Here is a 27,047-nt window from a genome sequence, read left to right as displayed (position 1 = left end):
AAATGAGACTTCATTCTCCGGCCACTCAATTACGTTCTGCTTTTGTTTGTTTTTCATTTGCGTGTGAGCCTTAACCCACATGAAAATGAAGGCAAGGCTATGCTGTTCTGTCCCAAAGAAGCATTTGGCCACTCAGTGAAAAAGAGCCAGGATCCCATGTATAAATTATTCAGAAATTTGGTAAATAAATGGGCAAACTTCTCACTGGGGCTATCGCTATTGCATTATTCAGTCCAATAAAGAGAATTTAATTTAATGGGTTTTCAGCAACATTGTTCAGTGAGCAACAAAAGGCGTAGTGTCCTTTATGAATAACTGATTTTCCCGGGGCGTTCTGAAGAAAGTGAGTCCTTGTTAACCCTAGAATGGCTAGCTCATGTCATTGAAGCTCGACCACCTGGCTGGGAGGTTGCCCGTCAGCTGCCAAGGAAGGGCCGGCCGGGAGGACCAGGTGCTCTGCCCGCTCCGTCTGATTGTTACAGGGGAATAAACAGCGTGATTGCACAGTGTGGCCGGGGGCGAGGGTCCAAGACTGCTGCCAGCCAGGGAGCCTGCTTTCTTCCCGGCTCGGCAACCAGGGCCCCAAGAGCGCCTTTATTGAGAGCAGGTAACGCTGACAAAGCTGCGATTCTGTCTGCTGTAATTAGGACGGGGAAAAAAAAGATCAGACCATTGAGAACGAGGCAGCAGTGAGCCTCAAGTACCTGTCTCTGCATCGTAGGGAGCCTCAGGCTTTCAACGCAGGCTGGCAAGTTTCAGCATCGATGTGTGGGAGAAATTCTAGAAAGAAACCTTCATCCTGAGTGACCCCTGCTTCTTGTCTCACGTTTGGCTTGATGATGCTGCCTGTTTGCAAGCCTCACACCCAGCCGTCACCACACGAGAAGTTTTACTGAGGCCTGAATTCCATGGCAACCCCAAATTCCTGCCTCGTTGATCATCCTTCATAAACTGCTGGCCATTTCTCTTTATCTTCCTTCATAACGCTCCGCAAGTATCAGTGTTTAACCACCTGAAGTCGTCTTCACTCTGTGCTGTCGTTTATTCTCAGTCATTTCTCTAAAGCACTGCTCCCCTGTGCGGAGGTATAAAAGAAAATTAGCCTTATTGGACTTCAAAAAATTTAATTAAGAAATAGGCATTACGACCTTTCTAAGGGGTTTTGAATGTGAAACGGTTCATTAAGTTCATGTTAATAGAAAAGTAAAGAGCGCTTCCCCCAAATGGCAGGGAGAAAAAAAAAAAAAAATCGCTCTCTTAACACATTGATTTATTTCATTCACTAAAGCACAGGAACCATGAAATGGTTCATCCCCGGCAGCACATTAAATATGTGCAGAAGTCAAATTACAGCCTGACAGTGCCTTGTACTTTGTACTCGTGGCGTGCACATTTCAATAGGCTGGGAGGAAAAAAGCAAACTCTGGAAAGATCCTTTTATGAAATTAAATTACCTGTGTTGTATGGCTCTGTGCGGCTGTTGATTCAGAGGGATTTTAACTGTTGCCTGTAGCTTTTCTGTGGGTTAATCCCCCGCCCAGGTCAGTCTCCATCATTAGAAAATAGAAGAAAAATGTTTCCAGTCAGGCATCTAGGCTGTCCAGGGGCACCTAATCATACAGAGTCATCAGGACTGCCTAGAAGGACAGCTGTCAGCTCTTCAGTGTTTTCTGTGTTTTGTAATCCAGGGGAAGTCAGGCCTCTGAGTTATGAACCAGGAGAGGGGCTTGAACCACATCAGGTCACGTGTCCTGGCCTCAGTTGCCACATCTGTGAAAAAGAATGGTCAGTGCAATGGTCGTACAAGCTACCATTGCGGGTCTGCAGTGGACGCTAGCTTCGTAAAAGTAATCCCGTTTCTCCTGCCCACTCATGGGGTGTTTTCTGATGGAAAATGACTCCGTATCATACCTTTCTTCTCAAAGGATGTATTCTCCAGGCCTCACTTTACATAAGTACCCTGCAGGGACAAAGGAAACAGGTATGGATCCAGTTGTTGGAGAATAGCCTTTGTTTAGCAAACATTTCATCAGACCTATTATATTTAACACATGAACTAATGGATGGGTTCTGTTATATACCCATTTCACAGGGAGGACAGGAACTTGCCGTGGTCTGGCACACAACATCAGATCTCGGAGCCCCCCACCCTCACCCCATCAATCAGCCCTTACCTGGGGGTCTGGTACCTGCAGGGCCCTGCCCAGCTCCAGCTGATGCACAGGCTCTGAGGCCGCGGGCTCCTGGCAAGATGGAGGAGGGGCAGAGCCGTCAAGACGGAACTCTGCCCCCTGCCCTCCCAGTACTTGAGCTCAGCATCTCCTCCCCTAGGACCCAATGGCCCTGACGAGGCCAGGGCTTTCTTCCTTCTATTTAGATGGTGGTTCTGCCTCCAGTTTTATGGCAGCAAAGTCCACAATGTCATCCCGTTGTCGCCTTGCAGAGCTATCCCTGTGTCTGCCTCCCTGCCCACACTGTTGTTTCCGTACCTCTTTGCTGGGCTTGACCCTGGCTGCCCAGCAGGGACATGTGCCTCATCGTTCTTTGATTGCTGCAGCATCTTTGTCTACCTCGTCCCTCAGCCACCAGGCTGTTCTTCCATCCTGTTTGGAACTGCTTTGGAAGAAGGAATAAACGACACCTTCTAGCAAGGAAAATGTGGGTCTTATTCAGTCGTTTGGCTTAGCAGGAGGAGTATCTACAAATACACTGACATCTTCTGGGAAAACTCACGTAAATCCTGCCTGTAAAGGCCTTGAATTGAGAGGGCCGAACGGGAAGGCACCACGGGGTTCCAGTGGTTCTGTGGTTCTTTGTAGGGGTCTGTTTGAAGGGCTCTGAGAGCGGTATGTGCTAGAGGCCACCACGGTCCCTAGTGATCGAGTGGCCTGTGGCCTGAAAATGAAGCGGTGGCCACGGATGGGGCCGTGGCCAGGCCGGCTGAGAGGGAGCGTCGAAGGCTGTGGGCTTCCCAAAGTGCTCAGATTCTGAATCAGATTGGACCACAGGGAACTGCCACTTTTGTGGGTCAGAAGCCAGCAGTTTTGCATGATTCAACCCAATGCATTACTCACCCCGTTTTCAGCAGCTACAACATTTCTGGGATCGTTCAATGGAATTTGGAGCAAGGAATCTCCAAAAACGTTCACTGATCCTGTCCAGTCTCAGTCTCGGTCAAGCTAGAACAGTCTTGGAAAGGGAATGGAACACAGCTTCGCTTGGTCCCCACACTGGGTCCCCCATTCCCTAATGGAGAGAACAGGGTCCTCGCATTTCCCCACCTGCATTCCAGGATCATCTCCCACAAGCCCATCACTGGCCCAACTCCTTGGCTGAGAACCATGCCCACCCCTCACCTCCCTGCCCTCCCCATCCCTGCTCTGAGTTGGGGGGCATCCTTGGCCCTGCCCCAGTGACCTTTACAGTCAGAAGACAGCCCTGATTCCCTCTCCTCTCAGATATCATTTAGTGAGCTTGCACTTGACTGCAGAGTATTCTTCACCCTCTTTTTTTGGCTCCTCGTCAGCTGCATCTGTGTGTATTTTATGCTGTGGGAGCCACTGTGAGCCCCTCTTTCCCCTCCACAGCTCAGGGATGACAGAATCTGATAAATTGACAGTCATTCCGACGCCTCTCCATCGTGGAATTAAGTTTCCTATCTCTGCTTGTTTCCTCTCTCCCTCCCACTGCCTCCCCTGGCCGTGCCCTCACCCGGGGCTGAGCTGAGAACTGGGCAAGTCCACCAGCAGGGAGAGCATCTCACAGGTGTGCGGCAGCTGGCGTAGGCAGGCAAGGTGCTGGGCAGGGCCACCTGCATGGACGGGGCCTCGGTGTCTGCTGCTCCTGGTATCAAGTGAGCCCCTTACACCTGGAGTGTTGGGGCACTTTGGATCCTGGGTCCAGTAGGTGGAGACTCCCCAGGGGAGCCACCTCCCTGAGACATCCTGTTGGTTTCAGAGCGTCAGAGTGGAACACCTAAGGATACCTTGTGTAGTTGTTCCTAAGTTCACCTTGTTTTTTTCTTAATTTTTAAAATTGAAGTATAGTTGATTTACAGTGTTTCAAGTGTACAGTAAAGTGATTCAGTTACACATACATGTTTTTCAGATTCTTTTCCATTGTAGGTTATTGTAAAATATTTAATACATTCAATAGGACAGACACACACTACTATGTATACCGACAACTTCCCGTGCTATACCGCAGGTCCTTGTTGTTTATGTTTTATAGACAGTCCTGTGTGTCTGTCCTGAGTTCACTCTGAGTGCCTCTCTCTAGAGGGAATTTAGATACAGTTCTCTTGACTCAAAGGGATGAAAGGTGCTGATGCTTCACTTGAAAATGAGCGTGCCCCAGCGGGGAGAGGTCCTTCCCTTCCCTTGTCTTCACTTCTGAGCATTTGGCAAGAAGCATCCCTTTGTTCCAGCGTTGGGGCATCCTCCACTTGCCCTCTCCAGTTTCAGGGTGCCCCTGGAGCAGAGCCTGCAGAGCTTAGAGGGGCAGAGAGCATCTGTGCTCATGTCAAAGATGCTCTTACCCTTCCCCATCTACTCTGGCTTTGAACCTGCTGCTTTCAGAGCCCAGGTGCCTTAGCTGTCAGTCTCAACACAGCAGCTTCCCCAAAAGCATCACTAAGAGCGGCTGCAGATGCTTCTCCCCCTCAAAGCCCTGGGAAAGGCCAGTGTGCGGGGAAGGAGTGCATGTGTGTGTGTGGTGCGGGGGGAGTGGCTAATCGTGTTGCTATAATTTGCTTTACCTTTTGCTTTTCTTGTGATTATGTACACCTCACTCTTCATTGCCTGATGTGCCAAATGCCTAAGGCTCAGTTCTTCAGGGCTTTCCTTGGACACCAAGTCACAGCCATCCCATGTGTCCCTACTCCTCAGATTCCTCCTCACTTCCTCCCACTGCGGATGCTCCGCGGCTATGTCTCAGATGCTATGGTTAAAACCGAGGGCTTAGGATGGTGCAAAAATGTCATCAAAATCTTTATCTACTTTTCTCTTCGGCTTTTCTTCACTACATGAAATACGCATTACGGAATATTGTATTTCTTGTTTGATCTACATTCTGTTCTGTTCTCGAAAGCGTGAGAATTCCATCACTGGGAACTGCATTTCTAAGCCATCTTAGCCCTTATCAGTGATGCTCTGAAGCCAAGGTTCCCAGCCTGAGGGGGCATGGCAACCCACTCCAGTATTCTTACCTGGAGAATCCTCTTGGACAGAGGAGCCTGGCGGACTACAGTCCATGGGGGTCGCAAAGAGTCGGACATGACTGAGCGACTCTATGAATGTGGTCTGCGTTCTCAAGAAAACATCCCAGGCTGGGAAACCTGACAGGCGACTTCAGTGGTCCTTTAAGTGCGTGATTCCAGCCAGACTGAAGTAAGGACACATTAATGATTAGATTAATTAGGAGAGCTTGCTTTAAAGGAGCTTAGTGGGCTGATGCATGAGTATTCACAATTGAATTCAGTCGCCTGAGTTCCAGCAGGCAGTAAGTGGATCGGCCCACAGGCCCTGAAGCCTGTCCTACCTGGAACTCCTGGCTCTGAGACAGTGGGCTCCACACACCCCAGTCCTGCTTTGCTGGACATCCTGGTAGATTCCACTCGTGAATGTTGCAGGAGCTGAGTGGCCTCGTGGGCAGGTACTCTGCCCACCCCGACTCCATGCACATGGCATGTACTCCTGCAGGTCACCATGAGGCCCCCTCTTCCAGATGAGGGACTGAGATTCCAGGAGGCAGGCTACTTCCTAGGCGACGAGGCCACACTCAGCGGAGCTGCATCCCAGGCAGGGCTGACCTTGACCGTGCTGGCCACCAGGGTGCGGAACACCAGGCTGGCATTTCTCATCTCTCTCTCCCTCAGAGTCATTGCACAGAGGCTTTTACCCTCTGCAGTGTTTTTTTGAGTGACACCAAGTGGGCACATAATTAAAAATAAGGATTTTCCAAGAAGCTTTATGACCCTTGGAAAACAGCAGTTGAAGAAGAGCCATCCATCCTCATTGCCGTTCAGTGTTTTTTTGTTTTTTAATATTTATGTATTTGGTTGTGCCAGTCAATCTCAGCATGCAGGATCTTTAGTTGCGTCAGGAGACCTCCTGGTTGCAGGATGTGAGATCTAGTTCCCTGACCTGGGATCAAACCTGGGGCCACCTGCACTGGGAGCACGGGGTCTTGGCCACTGGACCACCAGGGAAGTCCCTGCTCAGTGTTTCAATTGTGAAGCACCCAGTGGTCAGCTCTGCTGTGTCCAGCACCCTGACCTCATCATCCCTGCCCGACAGTGCTCAGCCATCCTCTCCACAAAAATGTCCACTCCAAATAGTTAATAAAACTTTAGAGTGTTCTATTGTTCAAAATGTGAACAGAAATAAGCACAGTATGATCAATCTGGCTTAAACAGGCTCACTTAAATTTCCCAACCTCTGACACTTAAATGAGAGGATAAATTCATATAGTTTATCACTCTGTATCCTGGCTTCCTAAATCAGTCGTACAGATAATAATTCAGCTAGGAGTCTCCTCTTATGCCAGATTAGCTGTAATACTTGCCAGTTTATTTTGTGCCATTCTTGGTTCTGGAGACAGAGAGAAGGCTCTGATTTGTCTCTTCTCACCTTCCTGTCAGCAGCAAACAACAGTATTTGTGAGTTGACTTAGCATGAGCATTGCAAACTCTTGACTAATATTCATACTAAACTGAAACAATATAAGAGAGAAGCAGAGACCAACACTGGGAATCAGACTGGCCTGGACTTGAGTTCGAGCCATGCTCACTTCTAGCTGGATGGACACAGAAGAAGCATGTCTGCTCTCTGCCTTACCATCTGTGGCTGGAAGTTTCCAGAAGGTCCAGTGGGCTCATGGCTGCAAAAAGGGCAGTGCTATACCAATGCTGGGTAGGCTGTTCTTGTTATGTAAAGATTGTATCTTTTCTTCTGAGAGAGCTGTTATCCCAACAGAACTCAAGCTAATGATGATGTAACCTCACCACGATGTGTTTCAGAATCCCCCCAGAATACTGGAACACTCAGTGTGATGGTCAGGTATTGTTGAAGCCAAGACTTAGAGTTGAGTAGCAAGGAAGTGTTTTTCTTATAGCTGAAGGAAGAATAATGGATACAGAGGAGGCACTCAGTAAATATCAGGTGGATGGACAGACAAATGGGTGGGTGGATGGATAGATGGGTGGATGTATGGGGGGTTGTATGGGTGCATGGGTGGATGAGTGGATGGATGGATGAGTGGGTGGATGGATGGATGGGTGGATGATGCATGAATGGATGGGTTGGTGAGTGGAAGGCATGATAATTGGAAGAAATAAGAAATTGAAGGAAGACAGACCCAGACTCTGTGCTCTGCATGACTGCCTCACAGGGGTTGTGTTGGCCTCCTGGTCCAGGGACCTGAGATACAATCTGCTTCACCTCTGAATTCTGAGGGACAGCTCCTTCTCTCTTTAAATAAAGTATAAAATGGCTCCAAAGGACATTTTCCTCATCTGGGCCATGTCTAATGCCATTAATATAAAACTGCTGGCTTAATGGAGTTGCTTTTGATCTATCAAGAAAAAGACACACCTAATTCAATTTTGTTATTTTTCCAAGAGTAAGTGTCTTAATTTGCAAGAGAATGATTTGATTATAATTTTAAGTGATACTGCAGTTTTATTTTTAGTCACGAAGATGATATTGAGTGACTCTATGAGGCTCAAATGTGGAAAGTCCCAGAGAATTGTGTGAGTTGGGAATTTTATCTTTAACGGCGTTCTGGGGTTGTTTCTGCATGTAACGTGTCGAATGTATTTTAGTCAGAATGAACAGACTCCCTGACAGGGAGTTTTGTGCGTAAAAGTATGAAAGCCGACAGTTTTCGTTTAAAGTATAAAGTGGAATAATCCTAGTGTGTAAAACCACATAACATCAAGATGTAAATACCCATCATTTTTCATCTGCACATCTTTTTAAAGCACGTGTTATTGTTGAGAGATCTGTCTTATTCTGATGTTTGTTCCCACCGGGACAGTCTTGTTTCTTTATTTCCTCCTGCATTACTCTTCAAAAATGGGAAGTTTCTAGGTACTCAAAGGGATCTACTTACATGTAGTGTAGATGTTGACTCTGTTGTCCTTCAGGTCTCTATAAAAACATCACTGAATAGATCGAACCAGGCCTTCTGTTAGCTGTGGCTACTCCAGTCCTTTCCCTTCAGGGGAGAATTCTGATGTGAAGAGGCAGGGCCATGGCTGGAGCTGGGGCCCTAAGTCAGGCTGCTAGGGTTGGGATCCAGACGCTGGGATTAGGGTGAGGTCCTGGCATTTACCATCTCAGGGTCTGGAGCCAGACACTCCCCTCCCTCTGCCAGGTTGCTCCTGTGTGTAAAGAGAGAAACAGTACAGACCATACGTAGAGTCGTGAGGGTGAGTGAGATAGATACAGCTTCTGAAAGGCCTCGCACAGTGCCCAATTCCACAAAGCACTCGATCGTTTCCGCGGTCTCACTGTCTACACAGAGCCTGTTTTGGGGGAACTCACGCTTTCCTTGTGGGGAAATGCCTTTTCCTCCTTTTGTTGGAGGACGCGGTCCACTTCCAGACAAATTGCTTGTAACAGAACTGTGTGTAGGTATTTTTTGTTTATCTGCACAGCCTAGAACTAAGATGAGCAGAGGGCATAGAACCGCATGTCGAGTCCCTGTGAAACCAGAGTCATTCTAGCAGGCCCTGGGAATTCTGTGATCAACCTTGAAAGCAAAACATATCCATTTCCCACTACATTGACTCCATATGCTTCTTGATCATCACTTTGTTTTTAACCTGACGCTGATCCTAATTCTGCTGCTACTGCTGCTAAGTCGCTTCAGTCGTGTCCGACTCTGTGCGACGCCATAGACAGCAGCCCACCAGGCTCCCCTGTCCCTGGGATTCTCCAGGCAAGAACACTGGAGTGGGTTGCCATTTCCTTCTCCAATGCAGGAAAGTGAAAAGTGAAAGTGAAGTCGCTCAGTCGTGTCCTACTCTTAGCGATCCCACGGACTGCAGCCTACCAGGCTCCTCCATCCATGGGATTTTCGAGACAAGAGTAACTGGAGTGGGGTGCCATTGCCTTCTCCAGATCCTAATTCTGAGACAGGTGTAAAAAGAGTAAAGGAGATGCTTTTTGCCCACCAGTTGCTCAAAATCCCTTTCCTGGTCACAGCGCAAAAGACGCTGGAGTTCTCTGGGCTTCTCTGGCCTCTCTGGTTAGCACGGGACCCAGATCTACTGACAGGCCCAGCCGTACCCACAGATGAATCAGGTCTTCAGAGGGCTGTCTGTACCCAGCCTGCCTGGACCCATCGCAGGACAGCTCAACCCTCATGCCCACTCAGTGTGGCCTCTGTGAGCCGTTGGCATCATGCACTGTCTCTAATTGCTGGAACTCAGTCGCTTAAACATTGTGAGGCAAACACAGTTTTGCTGCCTCTGATCACTCATGGAGGAGCTTTGTGTTAGCAGAATTCCCCCAAATTTCCAGTTAGGTTTCGATCACTGGGGCGGTATTTTTTTCACTGACTGATTAGTCTGTGGCTGTCTCAAGTTTCAAGCGCAGGTCAGCAGCCGTGGTCATCAGGTGTGCTCTGAATGACACCCTATCTTACCCCCTAGAACCGGGTCTGGATGGGCCCTGGGGGCCATTTAGTCCCCCTCATAGGGGCAGCTGTCCTAGTCTCCAGGTCACTTGCATCTGGTAAACCCCTAACTTTTCTTGGAGTTTCTTCTTGTCATTTGATAATTTGGTGTTAAGATGAGTATCTTTCTGGAAAACTCAGATGCCATTAAGCTATAATTATTTTATAAAAATTATAGAAATACTATTTTTTGTTTGCAGATACAGTCTTTATTTATCATTTTGAAATACAGCTCAAAGTTTTTAAACATCATAAAAAGGAGTATTTCCCCCAAAATTGTTTTCAGAAATGGAGGGGAAAAGTCAAGAAAATCTGTACAGAGTTTGGTGCAAATACTTAGGACAAATCCTTTTAATTAAAAAAAATATATTAATTTATTTGTGACTGCTCTGGCTCTTCATTGCTCTTTCCATTGCAGGCTTCCTCTGGTTGTGGCAAGCAAGGGCTGCTCTCTAGTTGCGGTGTGCTGGCCTCTCACTTCATTGGCTTCTGTTACTGTGGGGCGTGTCTTGTTGTACAGGCACTCGGGCTTCAGTAGTTGCCGCTCCTGGGGTCCAGAGCACAGGCTCAGTAGCTGTGGCCCACGAGCTTAGTTGTTCCATGGAATGTGGGATCTTCCCCGACCAGGGATCGAACACGTGTCCCCTACATTGGCAGCCATATTCTTAACCACTGGACCACAAGGAAGCGCTAGGACTGGAAAATTTAATTCTTTCTAAGCCCATCCTGACTTCATCTGGGCCCAATGGGTTGGTGAGGAGCAACAGTTGAGAATATTTCAGGAAACTTATAATCAGAACTTCTGCCAAAGAAGACTTTTTTGTCCTTTTTGATTTTGTTCTTTTATCTATCATGTATCATCACAAATCTATTTTATTTTTAGAAGCAACCTGGATAAAAAACTAATCCATAAGTCACATGAATTGCTTTCTTCTCCAAAGCGAGAGTGGTTGGGGACTAAGTATTGGAGGGTTCAGTTCAAATCACGTTGCACTAAAACCTGTCACGTATGTTATTTAATAATAATTTGCCTCTTACAGTCAGCATTTAAAATCCAGGTGCACTGCTATTTAATGGTCGACCCTTTTTTATTCCTTGCCACAAAGAGAATTCAAGACCTTTAGAGACAGTTCCACATTTCTGTGTTTCGTTCAGTTGTAACTTCGTCGATGTTAAACGCCAACAAATTGTCAGCAGTGGTCGTTTCTATAACTGACATTGAGAGCATACTTGTCAGCTCTCTGGAATGAATGAAAACCTGAAAGAGAGACAGTGCTGGTGACCTTGACTCCCTTCCTCCCAGAAACCGAGTTACTGGCAGTCTGTGGTCCACATTGATCCATCACTTCTTGGATTGTTGCATCAGCAAAGTAGCCAGTGGGGTCTCAGCTCACTCACTGGATGTTGTAGCCTCTAGATATGATTTTCTCATCACTTAGGTTTTTACTGATGTGAGGCTCGGAGGGACAGTGTTACGGGGCCCTTTCTTGCCTGGTGATTTACAGAAGGTGAGACGAGGGAGCTGGGGAGGATGGAAATGGAAAGCCCATGATTGAGGGTGTGCTCCTCACACATCAATCCCTGTGAAGAGCCGACGTGAACATTTCCAATCAAACTGTAGATCAGTCCTCAAACCCTCGGAGCGCCTCGGACCCTGAGAGTGAGACTTTCTACTGATGAGAACAGACCTTCTCCTAAAGTCTATAATTTAATAGCCTGAAAAAGAAATCTGTTTTTCCCCCATTTCTATTTACTCTGGTCATTTCCTGTGAATTATTCTCAAACTTGGTTACATGGGTCTTTTCTCCTTTCTTAGCAGTGGTGCACTGGTTCCTCCTCTCCAGGAGTGTACCATTACAGTCTGAAAACTAATCTAATATCTTATATAGTGTTTAATTTCCTTTTCCCAAACATCTATCTCTTTGGTTACATTGTTCAGTGAAGTTGTCCTCTTTATCCGTTTCCAGGCGGTGACATTTACTTTGAATGATTCATTTATTTGGAGTCTTAAACAGTCCTAGAATTTAAATTTGCATTATATTTGAAAGACAAACAAAATCTTTGTAAAAGTGATGCATGGCTTTAGGCTGTTACGAGCATCTGCTCCTGTCTTGATTTATTATGGAATTACATCCATTTATTACGGATTATCAAATGCCAGCCCAGCCCACCTATGGAGCATCCCTCTGGCCCCAGCGGCAGGTACCAACCAGAGAAGAGGTTAAGGAAGCGGACCTGAGACATGAACGGAGGCCCCGCCCTCTAGAAACACATGGTCCAGGGCTTGTCCTGCCCTCTGGCTTCTGCTCTCCCCCTAAAGTGGAGAGGGGGTTGTTCCCAGTGTGCATCCCTTCCAGGTCTCCTCCAGGACCATGTCTCAGCTGGAAACTCAGAGCTGTTCTTCATCTCCCCCCAGAGCTCTGCTGAGTGACAACAGCCGCCTCCTCCCCAGCGCTGCTCCCCTGAGCCCACGCAGGCCCCTCAGGCTCCCTTCGCTTCTCCATCCTCTGCATCAGCTTCTGCAATGCCCTCCAGGCCACCTAAGGCATGACCCTGGGGCCTGACCAGAGCGTGTGCCCCCATGTCCCCCAGGCATCCTGCCCTCCGCAGTCCACTTTCCTGCCCTCCACCTCTGCTCTCTGGAGGCCCGCATCTCCTCCCACTTTCTGACCAGTTTCCCTTCCTTGGGGCCCTTCCACACAGGCCCCTCCTGCCCCCCAACCATGATCTCAGGAGTACAGTGTAGACCTGGCTGTTTTCTGTTTCAGAACCCCCAGTGTAGACCTGGCTGTTTTCTGTTTCAGAACCCCCAGCAGTGGTTCTCCCAGGGGCTGGAGAGACCTTGGGCTCCTCCCACCACCACAGGCCCAAAGATAGCCCCTCTTCCCGCTGGGTCCCTGTGACCTGAATAAGCAAAAAGAGCCTGAATAAGCAAAAAGAATGAAGTCATTGTTATATTTAAGGAATTTATAAAGTCATCAGGGCTTCCCTGGTGACTCAGTGGTAAAGAATCCTCCTGCAAGGAAGGAGACCCGGATTCGATTCTCTGGGCCAGGAATATCCCCTGGAGAAGGAAATGGCAACCCACTCCAGTATTCTTGCCTGGGAAATCCCATGGACAGAGAAGACTGGTGGGCTACAGTCCATGAGGCACAAGAGTTCAGCACAACTTAGCAACTAAACCACCACCATCATAAAGTCATCAAAGTCTGCAGCTTAAACCTGTGTATTCAAATTTCCATTGTAGGTTGACTTTTTATACCCATATATGTTTAAGTCTCATTTAGAGAATAAATAAATCCCAACCTTGCACAAGATCATGAACTTAACCCCATATGTTTCAGAATTTATGATATTAGCTGAAAGTAGTAAAGTTAGAAGACCAGGGTTCTAGTTCCAATTGCACCCCTGAGTAACTGTGACCCAAGAAAACTCCCCTGAACTCTGAGCATCTGTTTCCCTATTAGTAACATGGAAACCACAGGACTCGTCCTAGCTCAGGCGGGTCCAGCATAGAGGAGACTGTTGCCTAAAGCTGGATGCAGAGCACCCCACCGCCTTAGATTATCCACTAGGTTCTTTCTGGAAGACAAGGCCTTACGCCCACAGTGGGGATGAGGAGGGACAGGGAATCCACATTCGTGGTGCTTCTCTTGTGCGCTGGAACCCTGGTCAGTGCTTCCTCCTAGGATTCTGTCTGATCTTCCCACAGCCCCGAGAGCTGACATCACCATCCCCACCGGGCACAGAAGGCAGCCTAGGTTGGGGCCCAGACCGAGGGGAAGAGGGGTGGCTGGAATTCAAATGCAGGCCAGTCTTCCTGAGAAGAGCAAGCTCCTTTCTGATTGTCATGCTGCTTCTGTCACTGCTAAACATCAAATAGTAATCAGAGTAAACCTGGAGGTTTGGGTTTGAATTCTGAAGCTCTTGCAACCCAGCAGAGTTTATCTTGAGGGTTTCAGAAAGTTCTCTTCGAGGTTTTGTTTGTTATTGTTGTTGTTATGAACCATTTTTAAAGTCTTGATTAAATTTGTTACAGTACTGCTTCTATTCTGTGTTTTAGTTTTTTGGCCCCTAGGCATGCGGGACCCTAGCTCCCAGACCAGGGATCGGACCCATGTCTCCCTGCATTCTAAGTTGAAGTCTTAACCGCTGGACTGCCAGGGAAGTCCCTCTTGGAGTTTTTTGAGAAAATGTAACCAGTGAAGACATATATAACCAGTAAACACCCAAGTTTACTCTGATTACTTCTTTATGCAGGTGAAGGAATACTGAGTAGACAGAGTAGTAGGTCAACTAAATGACTCAAAACTAGGCAGAAACCAAGATGAGTTGCTAGTTAGTAATTGAATGTTCTTTGAATTGGGTACTCAAGGGGAAATTTTTTCTTTAAAAACTGCTTTGCCATGTGTGGTATTTAATGAGATAGTAATTCAGGACAGAATGTCAATGTCACGTCAGTGGACTTATTGAGAGCCAGAGGGCAACAGCTGGCATTGAAACAGGTAATGGCTGTGTGACCAGGTGTCTCCGTAGCCACCTGCTTCCTCTGGTCAAAGGTTATTGATCACCCACTGCCTGGAATTACTTCAGCCTTCAGTTCATATCTTAACATGGCTTACACTCTTTGATGTCTAAATTATAAATGCCTTTTTGAATAGAAAGCAGCCAGCATTGAAGTCCTAAGGATGTTAGGTATGAAAATGTCTCAAGACACTGCTCTTAGTTAGTGGCCCTGGCTAGTACTTCTTAACAAATTCAGCAAAGATTCCACAGCTACATTTTCTAAAGCTACTTAAAAAATTAAAAAAGAAGATTCTTGACACATGTGAGCTCCTTCAGTTCAGTTCAGTTCAGTCGCTCAGTCGTGTCCGACTCTTTGTGACCCCATGAACCGCAGCATACCAGGCCTCCCTGTCCATCACCAACTCCTGGAGTTCACCCAAACTCAGTCCATTGAGTTGGTGGTGCCATCCAACCATCTCATCCTCTGTCGTCCCCTTCTCCTCCTGCCCCCAATCCCTCCCAGCATCAGAGTCTTTTCCAATGAGTCAGCTCTTGGCATCAGGTAGCCAAAGTTTTGGAGTTTTAGCTTCAACATCAGTCCTTCCAATGAACATCCAGGACCCATCTCCTTTAGGATGGACTGGTTGGATCTCCTTGCAGTCCAAGGGACTCTCAAGTCTTCTCCACACCACAATTCAAAAGCATCAATTCTTTGGCACTCAGCCTTCTTCACAGTCCAACTCTCACATCCATACCTGACCACTGGAAAAACCATAGCTTTGACTAGATGGACCTTCATTGGCAAAGTAATGTCTCTGCTTTTTAATATGCTGTCTAGGTTGGTCATAACTTTCCTTCCAAGGAGTAAACATCTTTTAATTTCATGGCTCCACTCACCATCTGCAGTGATTCTGGAGCCCCTATTTCCACTGTTTCTCCATCTATTTGCCATGAAGTGATGGGACCAGATGCCATGATCTTCATTTTCTTAATGTTGAGTTTTAAGCCAACTTTTTCACTCTCCTCTTTCACTTTCATCGAGAGGCTCTTTAGTTCTTCTTCACTTTTTGCCATAAGGGTGGTGTCATCTGCATATCTGAGGTTATTGATATTTCTCCCAGCAATCTTGATTCCAGCCTGTGCTTCTTCCAGCCCAGCGTTTCTCATGATGTACTCTGCATAGAAGTTAAATAAGCAGGGTGACAATATACAGCCTTGATGTACTCCTTTTCCTATTTGGAACCAGTCTGTTGTTCCATGTCCAGTTTTAACTGTTGCTTCCTGACCTGCATACAGGTTTCTCAGGAGGCAAGTCAGGTGGTCTGGTATTCCGCTGTTTCTAAACGGTGCCAGGGTTGGGGTGGTGTCTGTCTTCTCTTTGTCATGGTGTGTACATGTCCTGGCTTGGACCTGAAGTGAAAATGTACTTGACAATCTTCTGGTCTCACCACATCCCTGGTAGGTGTTTGTCTGAATGACGGCACCCAGTTCAGCACAGTGTAGCCCAGCCTGGCGTGGGGAGTGTCTACTCTCGTGATAGCAGAGAACCTTCTAGGAAGCAAACCTTCCTGCTCCAGGGCCCCGTGCTGGATGCACCTTTGCGCCCCATCTACTAGAGTGCCTCTGTTGAGGCCTTTGGCATCCCTAGTGGCTCAGATGTGAAGAATCTGCCTGCAGTACAGGAGACCCAGGTTCCATCCCTGGGTCAGGAAGATCCCCTGGAGAAGGGAGTGGTTACCCACTCTGGTATTCTTGCCTGGAGAATCCTATGGACAGAAGAGCCTAGTGGGTCACAGTCCGTGGAGTCACAAAGAGTCGGATATGATTGAGTGACTGTGTTCTATTTATATTATATTTACATTTACTCCATTGTGTTTACTGTACCCAAGAACCTCAAAGCTGGATTATTTCGCTCTGGGAGTCCAGTGTTAGATGGAGGTGCTCTTAGGAGCCCAGATCACTCAGCCTTGACAGAGACAAGCTCATGACAGCGGGAGAGCATCACTCACTCAGGACAAGGCTGCCGGCCACCCGGCGGGTAACCATAGCGGGTGGCATATGCGGCAGCCCTCTGCAGTGACCGGTAAGCTCGCTCAGCATCCGGGCCGCCCCTCTAGGCATGTGGCCTCCACCGTGTCTCTAGCACGGCGTGTCCTCACATCCAAGCCCCGTGTGCAGGGGGTCCGGACGCAGCCCGGGCCTCAGGACCCAGCAGGATGGGCCTGCAGAGGCCGCAAGCAGGGAATGGGCGCCGACGGGGCCCAGGCTCAGGTGGTCGTCAGCCGCAAGTGGAGCTCAGCCCTTTGAGTCATTTGTCACGCCTCGCTCGGCCCCTGCTGGGCCCGCACGTGCCAGCTCAGTGTCACAGTGCCTGTCCGCCAGCCGGCCGCCCAGGCCCAGCATCCTGCTGTTCGCGGCCCAGCGGCTCAGAGGGCCGCGCTCGGTAACAGCCGAGCGCTGTGCCGAAGACGCATGTTCATAATGAGACGTGAACAGCATTAGTGGGTCCCCCAGGCCACAGGGCCTGCACCGCAACGCTTGGCAGCCTGTCCAGGAAGGCAAGTCACCCGGAGTTCAGCCGGAGTGCAGGTTCAGCCGGAGTGCAGACTCACGCGGCCCAGGCCTCAGGCTGCTGCGACGACCGTCCCTGCAAACCGTCATCCGTCATTGTCTTGAAACTCCTGTTCCTTTTGAAAAGTTGCCCAGAGCCAGCCTGAAGGGCGATTCTGGAATGGGCCAGCCCAGGAGAGATTTCCCTGGTGATGGTCCTGTCCCCTGCGTCTGCACAGTCCAGGCTGTGTGTGCTTGAAACACGGCACGTGGGACGCAAGAACCCTTTTTCTTATTTATTCATTTTTTATTTATTTAAACTTCAGTGCAGCTAGGCACTGAGAGTCCATGGTTCTGTGTTGCACAGCCAGCCCCAAAAAGCCTCTGGGCTCCTCGTGGGCTGAAAACCTTTCCCTGAATGTAATTAAAGGAGTAGCAGGACCCCTTGCAGGAAAACTCGTGAGCATCCTTTGCCAGAAGAGAGTAGAAAAAAACTCTTCCTCTTTCAAAACACATGCCTATTGAACAGCTATTTGGAAGGGTATAATTTTCCCCCAACTTGCATTATTAAAAGAGCCCATTTTGAAAAGATAGTTTTAAAATTCAGTGAGAAATGCTAGAATTACTCTGGCCTTTCTGGAGCTGCAGATAATAAACGGGTGGTAACCCACATTCCCCATGTTCCTGAAGAATTAGCACGGTTTTCAAAATGACTGAACCACGTCCCTTAACTTCTGCGTTGATCACGGGGAAGCAGGGGGAAGAGCAAGCATGCCGAGTCCCCCGAGTGCTAACTCATAGAGTCCTCCGTGCGTCGCCTCCATCCGCTGCCGAATTGTCTTGACGTTATCCTGTTATTGGATGGCGTGATTCACCTTCCGAGGAAACAGAAGCCACACACAAAAGGGAAGATTTGCTTTCTGCCCCATGAAAGGCTGCCGCACGCGGGGGTCCTATTGAGACAGCTGGAAAGTTGCTTCAACGTGTTACGCTTGTAAGTTTTATTGGTGACTGGCTTTTGATTACGCATTTGAATGCGTGTGTTCCAGGGCTCCAGTTTTAATTAAAAGCCAATAGTCTTTTTTTTTTAAATATTGTGTTGTGTGCTCCCTGTCTCCCAGTTATTAGTTCTTTCTAATAACTAGTATTATTTAGTTATTTAGAACTAATAACTAATAACTTTCTAATGCTCATGGCCTATTTTAGCCTGAGACTCAGGAGCCCTTCAGAGCAGACCTTTCTAGCCTTCCCTCTTCCCAATGGTCTTACTGAAATTTTCAAGTGTGTATCACCGGTTCTCACTTGGAGTATTGGAGTATCAATTCACGTTATCAGTAGGCTAAGAAAAACATCTCATCCAGGGAGCTTGGAAAGGGCGATCCAGCGTTGTCCCACAGTCATGGATGGGAAGGGATGTGGCCATCATCCACATCTCTCTTTTTGTTTGTTCCTATCAAGTTGATGGCCTTTTGCTCTGATTCTGTGACTATCAGTTTACATATTTTTTCAGCGATACTGGTTTGGGTGCAGTTGAAGTCTAAGAAACGCAGGCCTCTGAAATTGGAATGTTCTCATGAATTATGACTCCTATTTTAATTCTCCGATAGGATGCTTATGCACTTGCAAGGTACCCATTCCCCATCCGAGTGTAAAAGGTGTGTGATTGTGTTTAAAACAAACTCACTGCTCTGTCACTGCTCTGCATTTCGTCCTGCATGGACACTTGTTTCCTTAACTGACGCCTGCAGCTACGAGGAGAGAGCTCTCTATCTGGAAGCAATAATTCAGAACCACCGTGAAGTCATGACATTTGAGGATTTCACAGCCCAGGTCTTCTGTCCATCTCCCAGCTACTCGGTCAGCGGAACTGGTGAGTGGCCACGTTATCCCCCTCAGCTCTGCCCAAGACCCTTCAAATTTTCGAGCCGCAGATGTACACCTGTTTTTCACAGATAAATGCCCGCAAATTTAAGAAGCGCATTCTCCCCCCTGAATGCACTAATGAATAACAAAAGGAGTGATGACATTCATTTTAATTTGTTTTGTATCCGAGCTGTTCGCCTGGTCCTTTCCTCCCACCATCCCGTTAACCTCCGCCTCCAGCGAGGTTAATGAACTTGTTCTCAGCCCTATGCTCTGGTTCATTCGGAAGGGTGAGTTTCTTGCTGAGCTGGGAATACGTTGTTTTAAGAGTGGTACCCGCATCAGGGCCTACTTATCAAGAAAGAGTTCCAGTCGAAGCCGTTGCTGCTAATGCTAAATGGGGATTATGCCGCCGGGATGCTTGGGTCAGGGATTAATGCGGGAGCAACGGGAGGACCGTGTCCCCTGGCCCATGGTGACAGCAGTGTGGCGGGCTGGCTTTCTCTCTGGAGTGGCCCGCGTCCTGGGGACCAGCCGCCGAGAGCAGCACCTGGTGTGGATCTGCTCAGACACTGGCTTCTAAGCACTTCCACTTATGAGGCCAGTGGGAAATCTCAAAAACATTGTTTTTAGGTTTTATTCTTTTTATATTTCCAATTTAGAAAAAAAAAAAAGTGTGCTGGCACTTACCATGATGATACGGTTACTGTGGGGGTTTTCTTCCCCAAAGAATAGAATGATTTGGTAAATTTCTGTATGTAATTACAGATTAATTGCCTTTCAGAAAGCAAGTGGGATATTGAGTCGATGCATGTTGAAATCCTCCATGAGAGGCTTCCTCTTCCTCCGCTGGGGTGGGCACAACTGTTAGGGGGGCCTAATAGATTTCTACCCTGTGTCAGTTGCCTCTGATCACCGCCTGGCTTCTCCCATCCTGACTTGTTAACAAATATCTTACACACAAAGTGAAAAAAATTAAATTCGGTGAAATAAATCACTTACAAATAAAACCAGCCATGCATCACTGTTGAACATCGCTGGCTGCCGGCCTGGCCTCCCTGAGCTTTGTCAGGAGATAAGAGGGAGAGGCTGGCCCCGCACTGGGAGCCAGGAGCAGCAGGCAGAAGGCCTGGGAGATAAGCAGGCCGCCGAGGTGCGGGGAGCTGCGAAATTTACATAATCGCGCCTCTGCTTCCCTGCGAGGCGTCCAGAAATACAGGGATGGCCTCTATTGATCTTTGTTGAACTGGAATACTAAGCAACATGAGAAAAGCTTATAACTTAAAGCTTTGATTAATGTTTCTTACATTAAAAAAGTAGAACAGCTGTGAATTGAATTCTTTTATACACTCTGCCAACATTCAATCTAAAGCCCCCGCGCCCCCAGCCCTACCCCACCACCCTCCCCCCAATCCCCGCAAAAAAAAAATCAGTTTCAAGGGAAATGAAGATTTCAAACCCAGTCTGGCTAGAGATTGAAAATCACCTCTAATTTTTAGGTGAGAGAACACGAAAGATTTATGGCAAAGCTAGTTTTGTAAAGATTTCATTCAGCTTTTTCCCACCCTCATAAAGTCCTGGGATTGAATTTTTTAGTGCAAGGTTTTTTTTTTGTTTGTTAATCTTGAGAAAGCTTTTTGTTTTCTAAAATTAAAAGGAATTAAATCAGAGCTAGATGCTTCCATTTCTTTTTTTTTTTTTCCATTTCTTAACTGTTATGTTCTAAAGGCTCTTAAGATGATACTGAAATAAGTATTGATAAACTTTATTTTCTATGTATATTTTAGCCTCTATGTAAATTAATTTGATCTTTCCCAAAAGTTCCTAATTATTTACACCAGTTCATGTGTAGGTAACTTCTTAAGTGAGCTGCCATGAGTGATGTAGATTTTTTAAGACCCACCATTTGGAGACTGGCTGCTTTAAGAGTGTCACATTGGCCAAAGTCACTGAATTGATAAAGGCTCTGACTGCTCGATAAGACCTGGTATTGGAACGTGCACAAAAAGATGGAGAAACCAAAGATGAGATACCAAGCCAAATGCAGGTCCTTCCTCTTTTCAGTTTATTAACATCAGCATCACGTGCCATAACCCGTAGGCTTCAGGGTGTTCCATGTGGACTGAGAACATTTTTCTACACTCATCACACCAATCCATGGATGTGATTTTAAGTCCAGGCATAATGTTCTCTTTCAATGTTTTGCATATCTGCCCACGACAATCATCAGGAAGAAGCTTGAAATCAACTTGGTTTGCCCGGGAATCTGGGGGTACAGTTCCATCCCATACACAGGCCCTCTGTCAGAACCACATCCTCCTCTCGTTCACAGACCAGTTTTGCTTCTGAGGAATCCCTGTTCCCGTCTGTTAACCACTTTGACGGATGAAAACATTTTTCATCTATCCACAGTGTTTTTTTTGTTTGTTTGTTTTATCCTAGGACAAGTACAGTCAAACCCAGACGAGCCAGGCAGCTTAAACTGAGAAATCGAGGTGAGGGCTGCTCTTCGCAGCGACAAGCCAGCTGGAAAAATTGACCCTGAGCGGCTTAAGCTCCCACAGCGCTCTTAGGATTCGCTCAGACCATCTCTGCAGCGGTGTCGTCAGAGCAGGGCCTCAGGCCCCCTCCCACAGGCTTGCTCGCAGTCCAAGGAACCTGGGGCTCCAATCTCCTTTGTGTTCTTGCCACAGGGCCTTATGGTCAAGCACAGGGACAGTGGCCTGAACCCCACATTAGCCCCACAATGCATTATGCAGCAGGCAGCCCCATCTCTAGAGGGAAGGCCTCCAAGGTCAGCCTTTAAGTCCTAAGTCCTAGGTGTAAGTAAGAGATGTGCCCAGTGGTGGGGGCCTATGCCTAAGGAGGCCGCCCTGGGAAACACTCCCTCCTTGAGGCTCCCAGGCTCCCTGTCCCAGCACTTGTCACCCAGGGCAGCACAGGGGGGCATTTGGACTCACTTTCCAGGACCACAGGTAAAGACATAGTCTTCTGTTATTAGGCTCATAAGTGAGTCCTCAGTTTATTAAAAGAGGTTTAAAACAACTACTTTCTGAGTCAGAAAAAAAATGTTATTTTAAGCCACCCCCTCCCATATCTATTCCACACATTACTCACGTTGCTAATGTCCAGAGCGTGAAAGGTATCTGAGCTGGCCTTCCACTGAGCTCTGTAGTCTACTTCCCTTTAGATTCCTTCTTTACTGACCAGCAAGTTCTATAGGGTGGCCAGGGATTAAATACTGGCTGCAGTGAACACACACGCACATGTTCATATATATGTTTTATGCATGTATTTATATGCGCATTTCACATGTGCGTGTGTGTGCATGCACACACTGGGGTGAGGGACTAATTTTGTGTGTTCAAGACTGTCTCCAGGAAAGGGGGTGTGTGTAGCAGAGAGGCCTTTAAAGGGTTAACTGGAAGGGGAGGGACTGATGTAATCACTGCAGCTCACAGCCAAGTGCATCTGTTCGCCATGAGGTCATTCTTCTGCATGCTAATGATTTGGAAAATCAAGTCTAATGCTTGACATTATCAGAAAGGCTATAAATAGTACAAATCTTTACTTTTTGGAAGCTGTTCTTATTACCTAAGGGAGAGAGAAAGAAAAAAAAAAAACTTTAGCTTGGACTTCAGATTGTTTTTTTTTTTCCAGAACTGCTTTAAAGGTCATGTCTGGACCTTAAAATCTTGGAGGAATCCACTTGTGTCTGTTGATAAATGAATCCCAAAATCATGGTTGCAGTCACAGCTAGCCATCTGAGAGTGGAGGACTGTTGGTATGTGTACTTTGATATCTGACGGGAAGCATTTCCAAGTGCTTTGTTCAGAAGTTGACAAAGGTGGGTTGTTTTCTGAAAGAACACCTCCAACCAGGTTAAACGAGGGGTCCTTGTCCAGAAACGTGAATGGACCAGAGTTTGGAGAAGAAGCCTTTCTGCTTTAATGCTGCCGTCTGGAGCCAGCAGAGGGAGCACGGATCTCTGTCTCTCCTGTTAGCCCTGAATGGACACATCTGATTTCTCCAAGGTCTGTCCAGGAGCGCTTCCTCCTTCATGACAGGCCAGAGGGGAGAGGCTCGGGATTTAGAGCAAGTGGAAGGGAATTCCTTGCCAGGCCCCATCAGACTCCACCGCGTCTCATGTAGGTCATATTTGGAGCTTAAAGCAGATTAATCTGAGTCTGTCTGAGGATGCTTCTGCCACCGCCGCTGCAGCTACCGGCAAAATGGCGAACTTTTATCTGCTTGCCTGGAACAGCATGGGTGCCCTCTCGGAAAGGCTTATGAGGCTCACCTACCTAATAAAAAAATTCGTGTCGTTCTTTTTTACCACAAAATCACTGTTTCAAGTTTGCAGAAGCTATCAGAAGACCCAGCCTGGAGGTCCCTGGGTCATTCTGGCCCTACTGAGACTGCAAGTGTGCTATATTACACCTTGGTCCTTCGCCTGGAGCAGGAAGCTGCCCCCAGCTCTCACTTGCTAAGACCCCTGAGCCCCACTCGGGGTTGCACATACCAGGACACGGCAGCTAATATTCCGCAGTGACCCTGCCACGGACGTTCGCTGGGTGGTTAGCCACTGAGTCAATCCCAGAAACAGCACAAGGTGGAAGTGACTCTAACCGCTCCCCCGCCAGTCCAAAGATGAAAGGTTTTCCCCATTCAATCAGAGTGGTCACTTTAGGGATTCATTCAGTTATGCCTCCGTCTTTCTCACCCTCCCTCCCTATAAATGTGGTCTGAATAAGGTTTTGCTAAACAGCACTTCTTATGTATTCACCTTCCTCATACATTTGCTGAAACCAGCCTAGAGCACTGTAGACCATGGAGGCAGAAGGGGCTTCAGGAGGCCCCCACGTCCAGGTTCTCACATCATCCTGATAAGCTGTGGACCAGCCATGAGGGACACCCCAGGGTGCCAGCCTCAGCCACTCCACCCCCTTCTCCTTGTCACAGTGGGATCAGCTGGACAGCATCCCAGGCTCAGAGTGTGACTGCTGTCCTCTCAGGTAGGCTGTCACCTAACCCTGATTGTTGGTGACCTTGGTCACAGAGCTCCTGATGAGCCAATGAGAAGGGAGTTGTTCTAAACAAACCATCTAGACTCTCTGTCTCAAAGTGTCTCTTTGAACCGAGCCTGCTTGGGAAAACTTGCCCCCCTCACTGTGGTCCTTCAAGAAGTCTTCATGAGATGCCAACTCAGTTGGGGAACAGACCTTGACATGACCAGAAACCCAGACCGAAGGAACCAGGGTTCCTAGCACGGCTGTGTGATGCTGGGGGTTCTACTACCTCCTGTCACGGCAGCAGTCAGTGCATTCGTTGGCCACTACACTCATGGGACTGTGACAGTCTGTGGGGTCATCTGGCAGTTGTAACTGCAGACCCTCCTAGCCAACCATGTGGAACAGATCAGAGAATGAAGCCCAGAGGATGCGCTGGGTCAACAGACAAGCCTCAGATGCTCCCAGGTGCCTGTGTGGGTCAGGCTCCAGGGCTCCATGTGGCCGTGGGGCTCGAGGGGCTTTTAACATTTTCAGGGTGCTAGGAGTACAGCAGGAACCAGGCCCAGAGCCTTAGTGTGGAGGCAGAAGGTGGAGCCGTCACCAAACTTTGGGCCACCCTTCCTGTCCGGGACTTTGTACATTTTCCTCTCTCGGCGCTGAAGACGGATTGGACTGACCTGCCGGGCTCCATCCTCAGATCCTGCTGTCTTCCTGTCCCCCCTCAACCCTGTGCTCAGCACTGGCCAGGACCTTCCAACCAGAGCCGGCCTCCCCAACTGCAGGGGGGACATGTCCCATCAGAGGGCGAGGCTCTGGTGTCCTTTTTGTCTAGCCTGTGGCCTCAGTCAAGTTAGTACCACTCTGCCACCCAGAGTCCAGTTCTGTAAAATGAGTCTAACAGCAGTACCTTCTGAGTTCAGTTCAGTTCAGTCACTCAGTTGTGTCCAACTCTTTGCAACCCCATGGACTGTAGCACACCAGGCCTCCCTGTCCATCACCAACTCCCAGAGCTCACTCAAACTCCTGTCCATAGAGTCGGTGATGCCATCCAACCATCTCATCCTCTGTATCCCCTTCTCCTGCCTTCAATCTTTCCCAGCATCAGGGTCTTTCCCAATGAGTCAGCTCTTCGCATCAGGTGGCCAAAGTATTGGAGTTTCAGCTTCAGCATCAGTCCTTCCAATGAATATTGAGGACTGATTTCCTTCAGGATAGACTGGTTGGATCTCCTTGCAGTCCAAGGAAGTCTCAAGAGTCTTCTCCAACACCACAGTTCAAAAGCATCAATTCTTTGGCGCTCAACTTTCTTTATAGTCCAACTCTCACATCCATACATGACTACTGGAAAAACCATAGCTTTGACTAGATGGACCTTCATTGGCAAAGTAATGTCTCTGCTTTTTAATATGCTGTCTAGGCTGGTCATCACTTTTCCTCCAAGGAGCAAGTGCCTTTTTAATTTCATGGCTGCAGTCACCATCTGCAGTGATTTTGGAGCCCAAGAGAATAAAGTCTGTCACTGTGGCCATTGTTTTCCCATCTATTTGCCATGAAGTGATGGGACTGGATGCCATGATCTTAGTTTTCTGAATGTTGAGCTTTAAGCCAACTTTTTCACTCTCCTCTCTCACTTTCATCAAGAGGCTTTTTAGTTCTTTGCTTTCTGCCATATGGGTGGTGTCATCTGCATATCTGAGGTTATTGATATTTCTCCTGGCAATCTTGATTCCAGCTTGTGCTTCATCCAGCCCAGCATTTTGGCATACCTTCTCAGTAGAGCCCCGATAGTTCCCACTAAAGGGCACTGGTAAAGGCCCAATGAGTCAGTATGTATATGGGGCTGAGGACACTTCTGGAGACCTCCGCAAGTGTTCCTGAGTGCTCTGCTCACCACCCTGCCCGTCTGGGTTTTTTCTCACTTTGCCCTGTGCCTCCCAGTTTCTCCTCTCCTCCTGGAGTCCCTTCTGCATGTGTTGGCCCGTCTCGTGGAAGAGGGGCTGCAAACTGGTCTGCCACCCGTGGGATGCTGGCCGGTTGCCCCGCCTATGAGGACGGTCCCACTCTGCAGGCCAGGATGACAGCCCAGAACTCTGCTCAGGTCATCCACAGTGGCCCCCAAATACAAGTTATCTGAGGTCACCATCCATTCAAGGGCTTGGAGGCACCCACTCTGCCCGCACATGCTCTGGGCTGCATCTGGGTGTCATTGGCAACCGGCCTGAGAACCACTGATCGCCCTGCACCAGCTGTCACCACCCCCCAACCCATACCCAATTCCACCCTCCCTCTAATGTCACCGGTTCAGCCTAACCCCTGTGCATATGACATTTCTTTTAAAAACTCAAAATGTATCCTCTTGGAAGGGCTTCCCAGGTGGTTGAGTGGTAAAGAACCCGCCTGCCAATGCAGGAAACTCAGGTTTCATCCATAGGTCAGGAAGATCCCCTGGAGAAGGAAATGGCAACCCACTCCAGATCCTTGCCTGGGAAATCCCATGGACAGAGGAGCCTGGCAGGCTATAGTCCATGGGGTCATAAAAGAGTAGGACACAACTGAGCAACTAAAGAACAACCACCCACACAACAAACATTTGGAAGGCATCAAAATATAAGCCATATCTAGGGTGTGAAGGGTCGAACACAACTGAGCACGCACACCTCCTCTTGGAAATATGTTAAAGCATTCATAGGAGGTTTTTTGACCCATAATCCATTTGCCAGAACTTGGTGGTGCTGGCTCGGCTGTGCCCTGGGTCACTCCCCAGATGCTGCAAGTCCCTCCACCAAAGACTTGGGGGTTTTTGTCTGTGGTGTGGCCTGGAGATGGGGACTGCCTTTCAAAAAGTAGGCAGTTGCTGAGAACCACTGTGTCTCACAAAGGCGACCTGGTCCAGCTTCCTCTAACTTACCTCCCTTACTCCTTGATTTTTCTCAGCCTATGGAGGGAAAGCTTTGTCCTGTGTGTGTGAGTTTCTTGTACCTATATTTGGCCGTAATTTCTTTAAAGAATGACATAGCACTTTCTTTCTTATACACAACAGGAGTACAATAGCAGTGCAGGCAGGAAGAAGGCTGACTGTTGTTTAAGGGGTCCAGGTGTGTCTCCAGGTCACAGATGTGTGTGGGGCCCGAGGCAAGAGCCAGAACAAACGCCATAATTGGGTCTCATCCTCCCCGGCCCCTCCTGTCCTCCCAGTGAAAGTGGAGCCATGAAGAGCAGCAGGACCCCGGCCAGGTGTAGGGGAGGCGAGGCCGCCGGAGCCCAGTGACAATGCAGGCGGGGAAACTGAGACTTGGTCGGGGGCTTTCCTGAGTGGTATGGAGGGTTTTAAAGAGAATTTTCTGTCACCCTGTTTTGCGCCACCTTTTGTCCCTTGGACTGCAAGGAGATCCAACCAGTCCATCCTAAAGGAAATCAGTCCTGAATATTCATTAG

General features: G+C 48.1%; 1 protein-coding gene across 3 annotated transcripts in view; it reads left to right on the top strand.

The window, feature by feature from the left end:
* Window positions 1-27,047, top strand: part of RALGAPA2 (Ral GTPase activating protein catalytic subunit alpha 2) — a 278,035-nt gene that overhangs the window by 237,773 nt on the left and 13,215 nt on the right. For all 3 annotated transcript variants that reach the window (XM_025001044.2, XM_025001043.2, XM_025001040.2), the window contains one exon: window positions 18,486-18,607. In XM_025001044.2, coding sequence (XP_024856812.1) covers window positions 18,486-18,607 — 122 coding nt within the window. The remainder of the gene's footprint in view (window positions 1-18,485; window positions 18,608-27,047) is intronic.

This window comes from Bos taurus, chromosome 13, assembly GCF_002263795.3.
Source record: "Bos taurus isolate L1 Dominette 01449 registration number 42190680 breed Hereford chromosome 13, ARS-UCD2.0, whole genome shotgun sequence".
Classification (NCBI taxonomy): domain Eukaryota; kingdom Metazoa; phylum Chordata; class Mammalia; order Artiodactyla; family Bovidae; genus Bos; species Bos taurus.
This window is presented reverse-complemented; position numbering and strand designations above follow the sequence as displayed.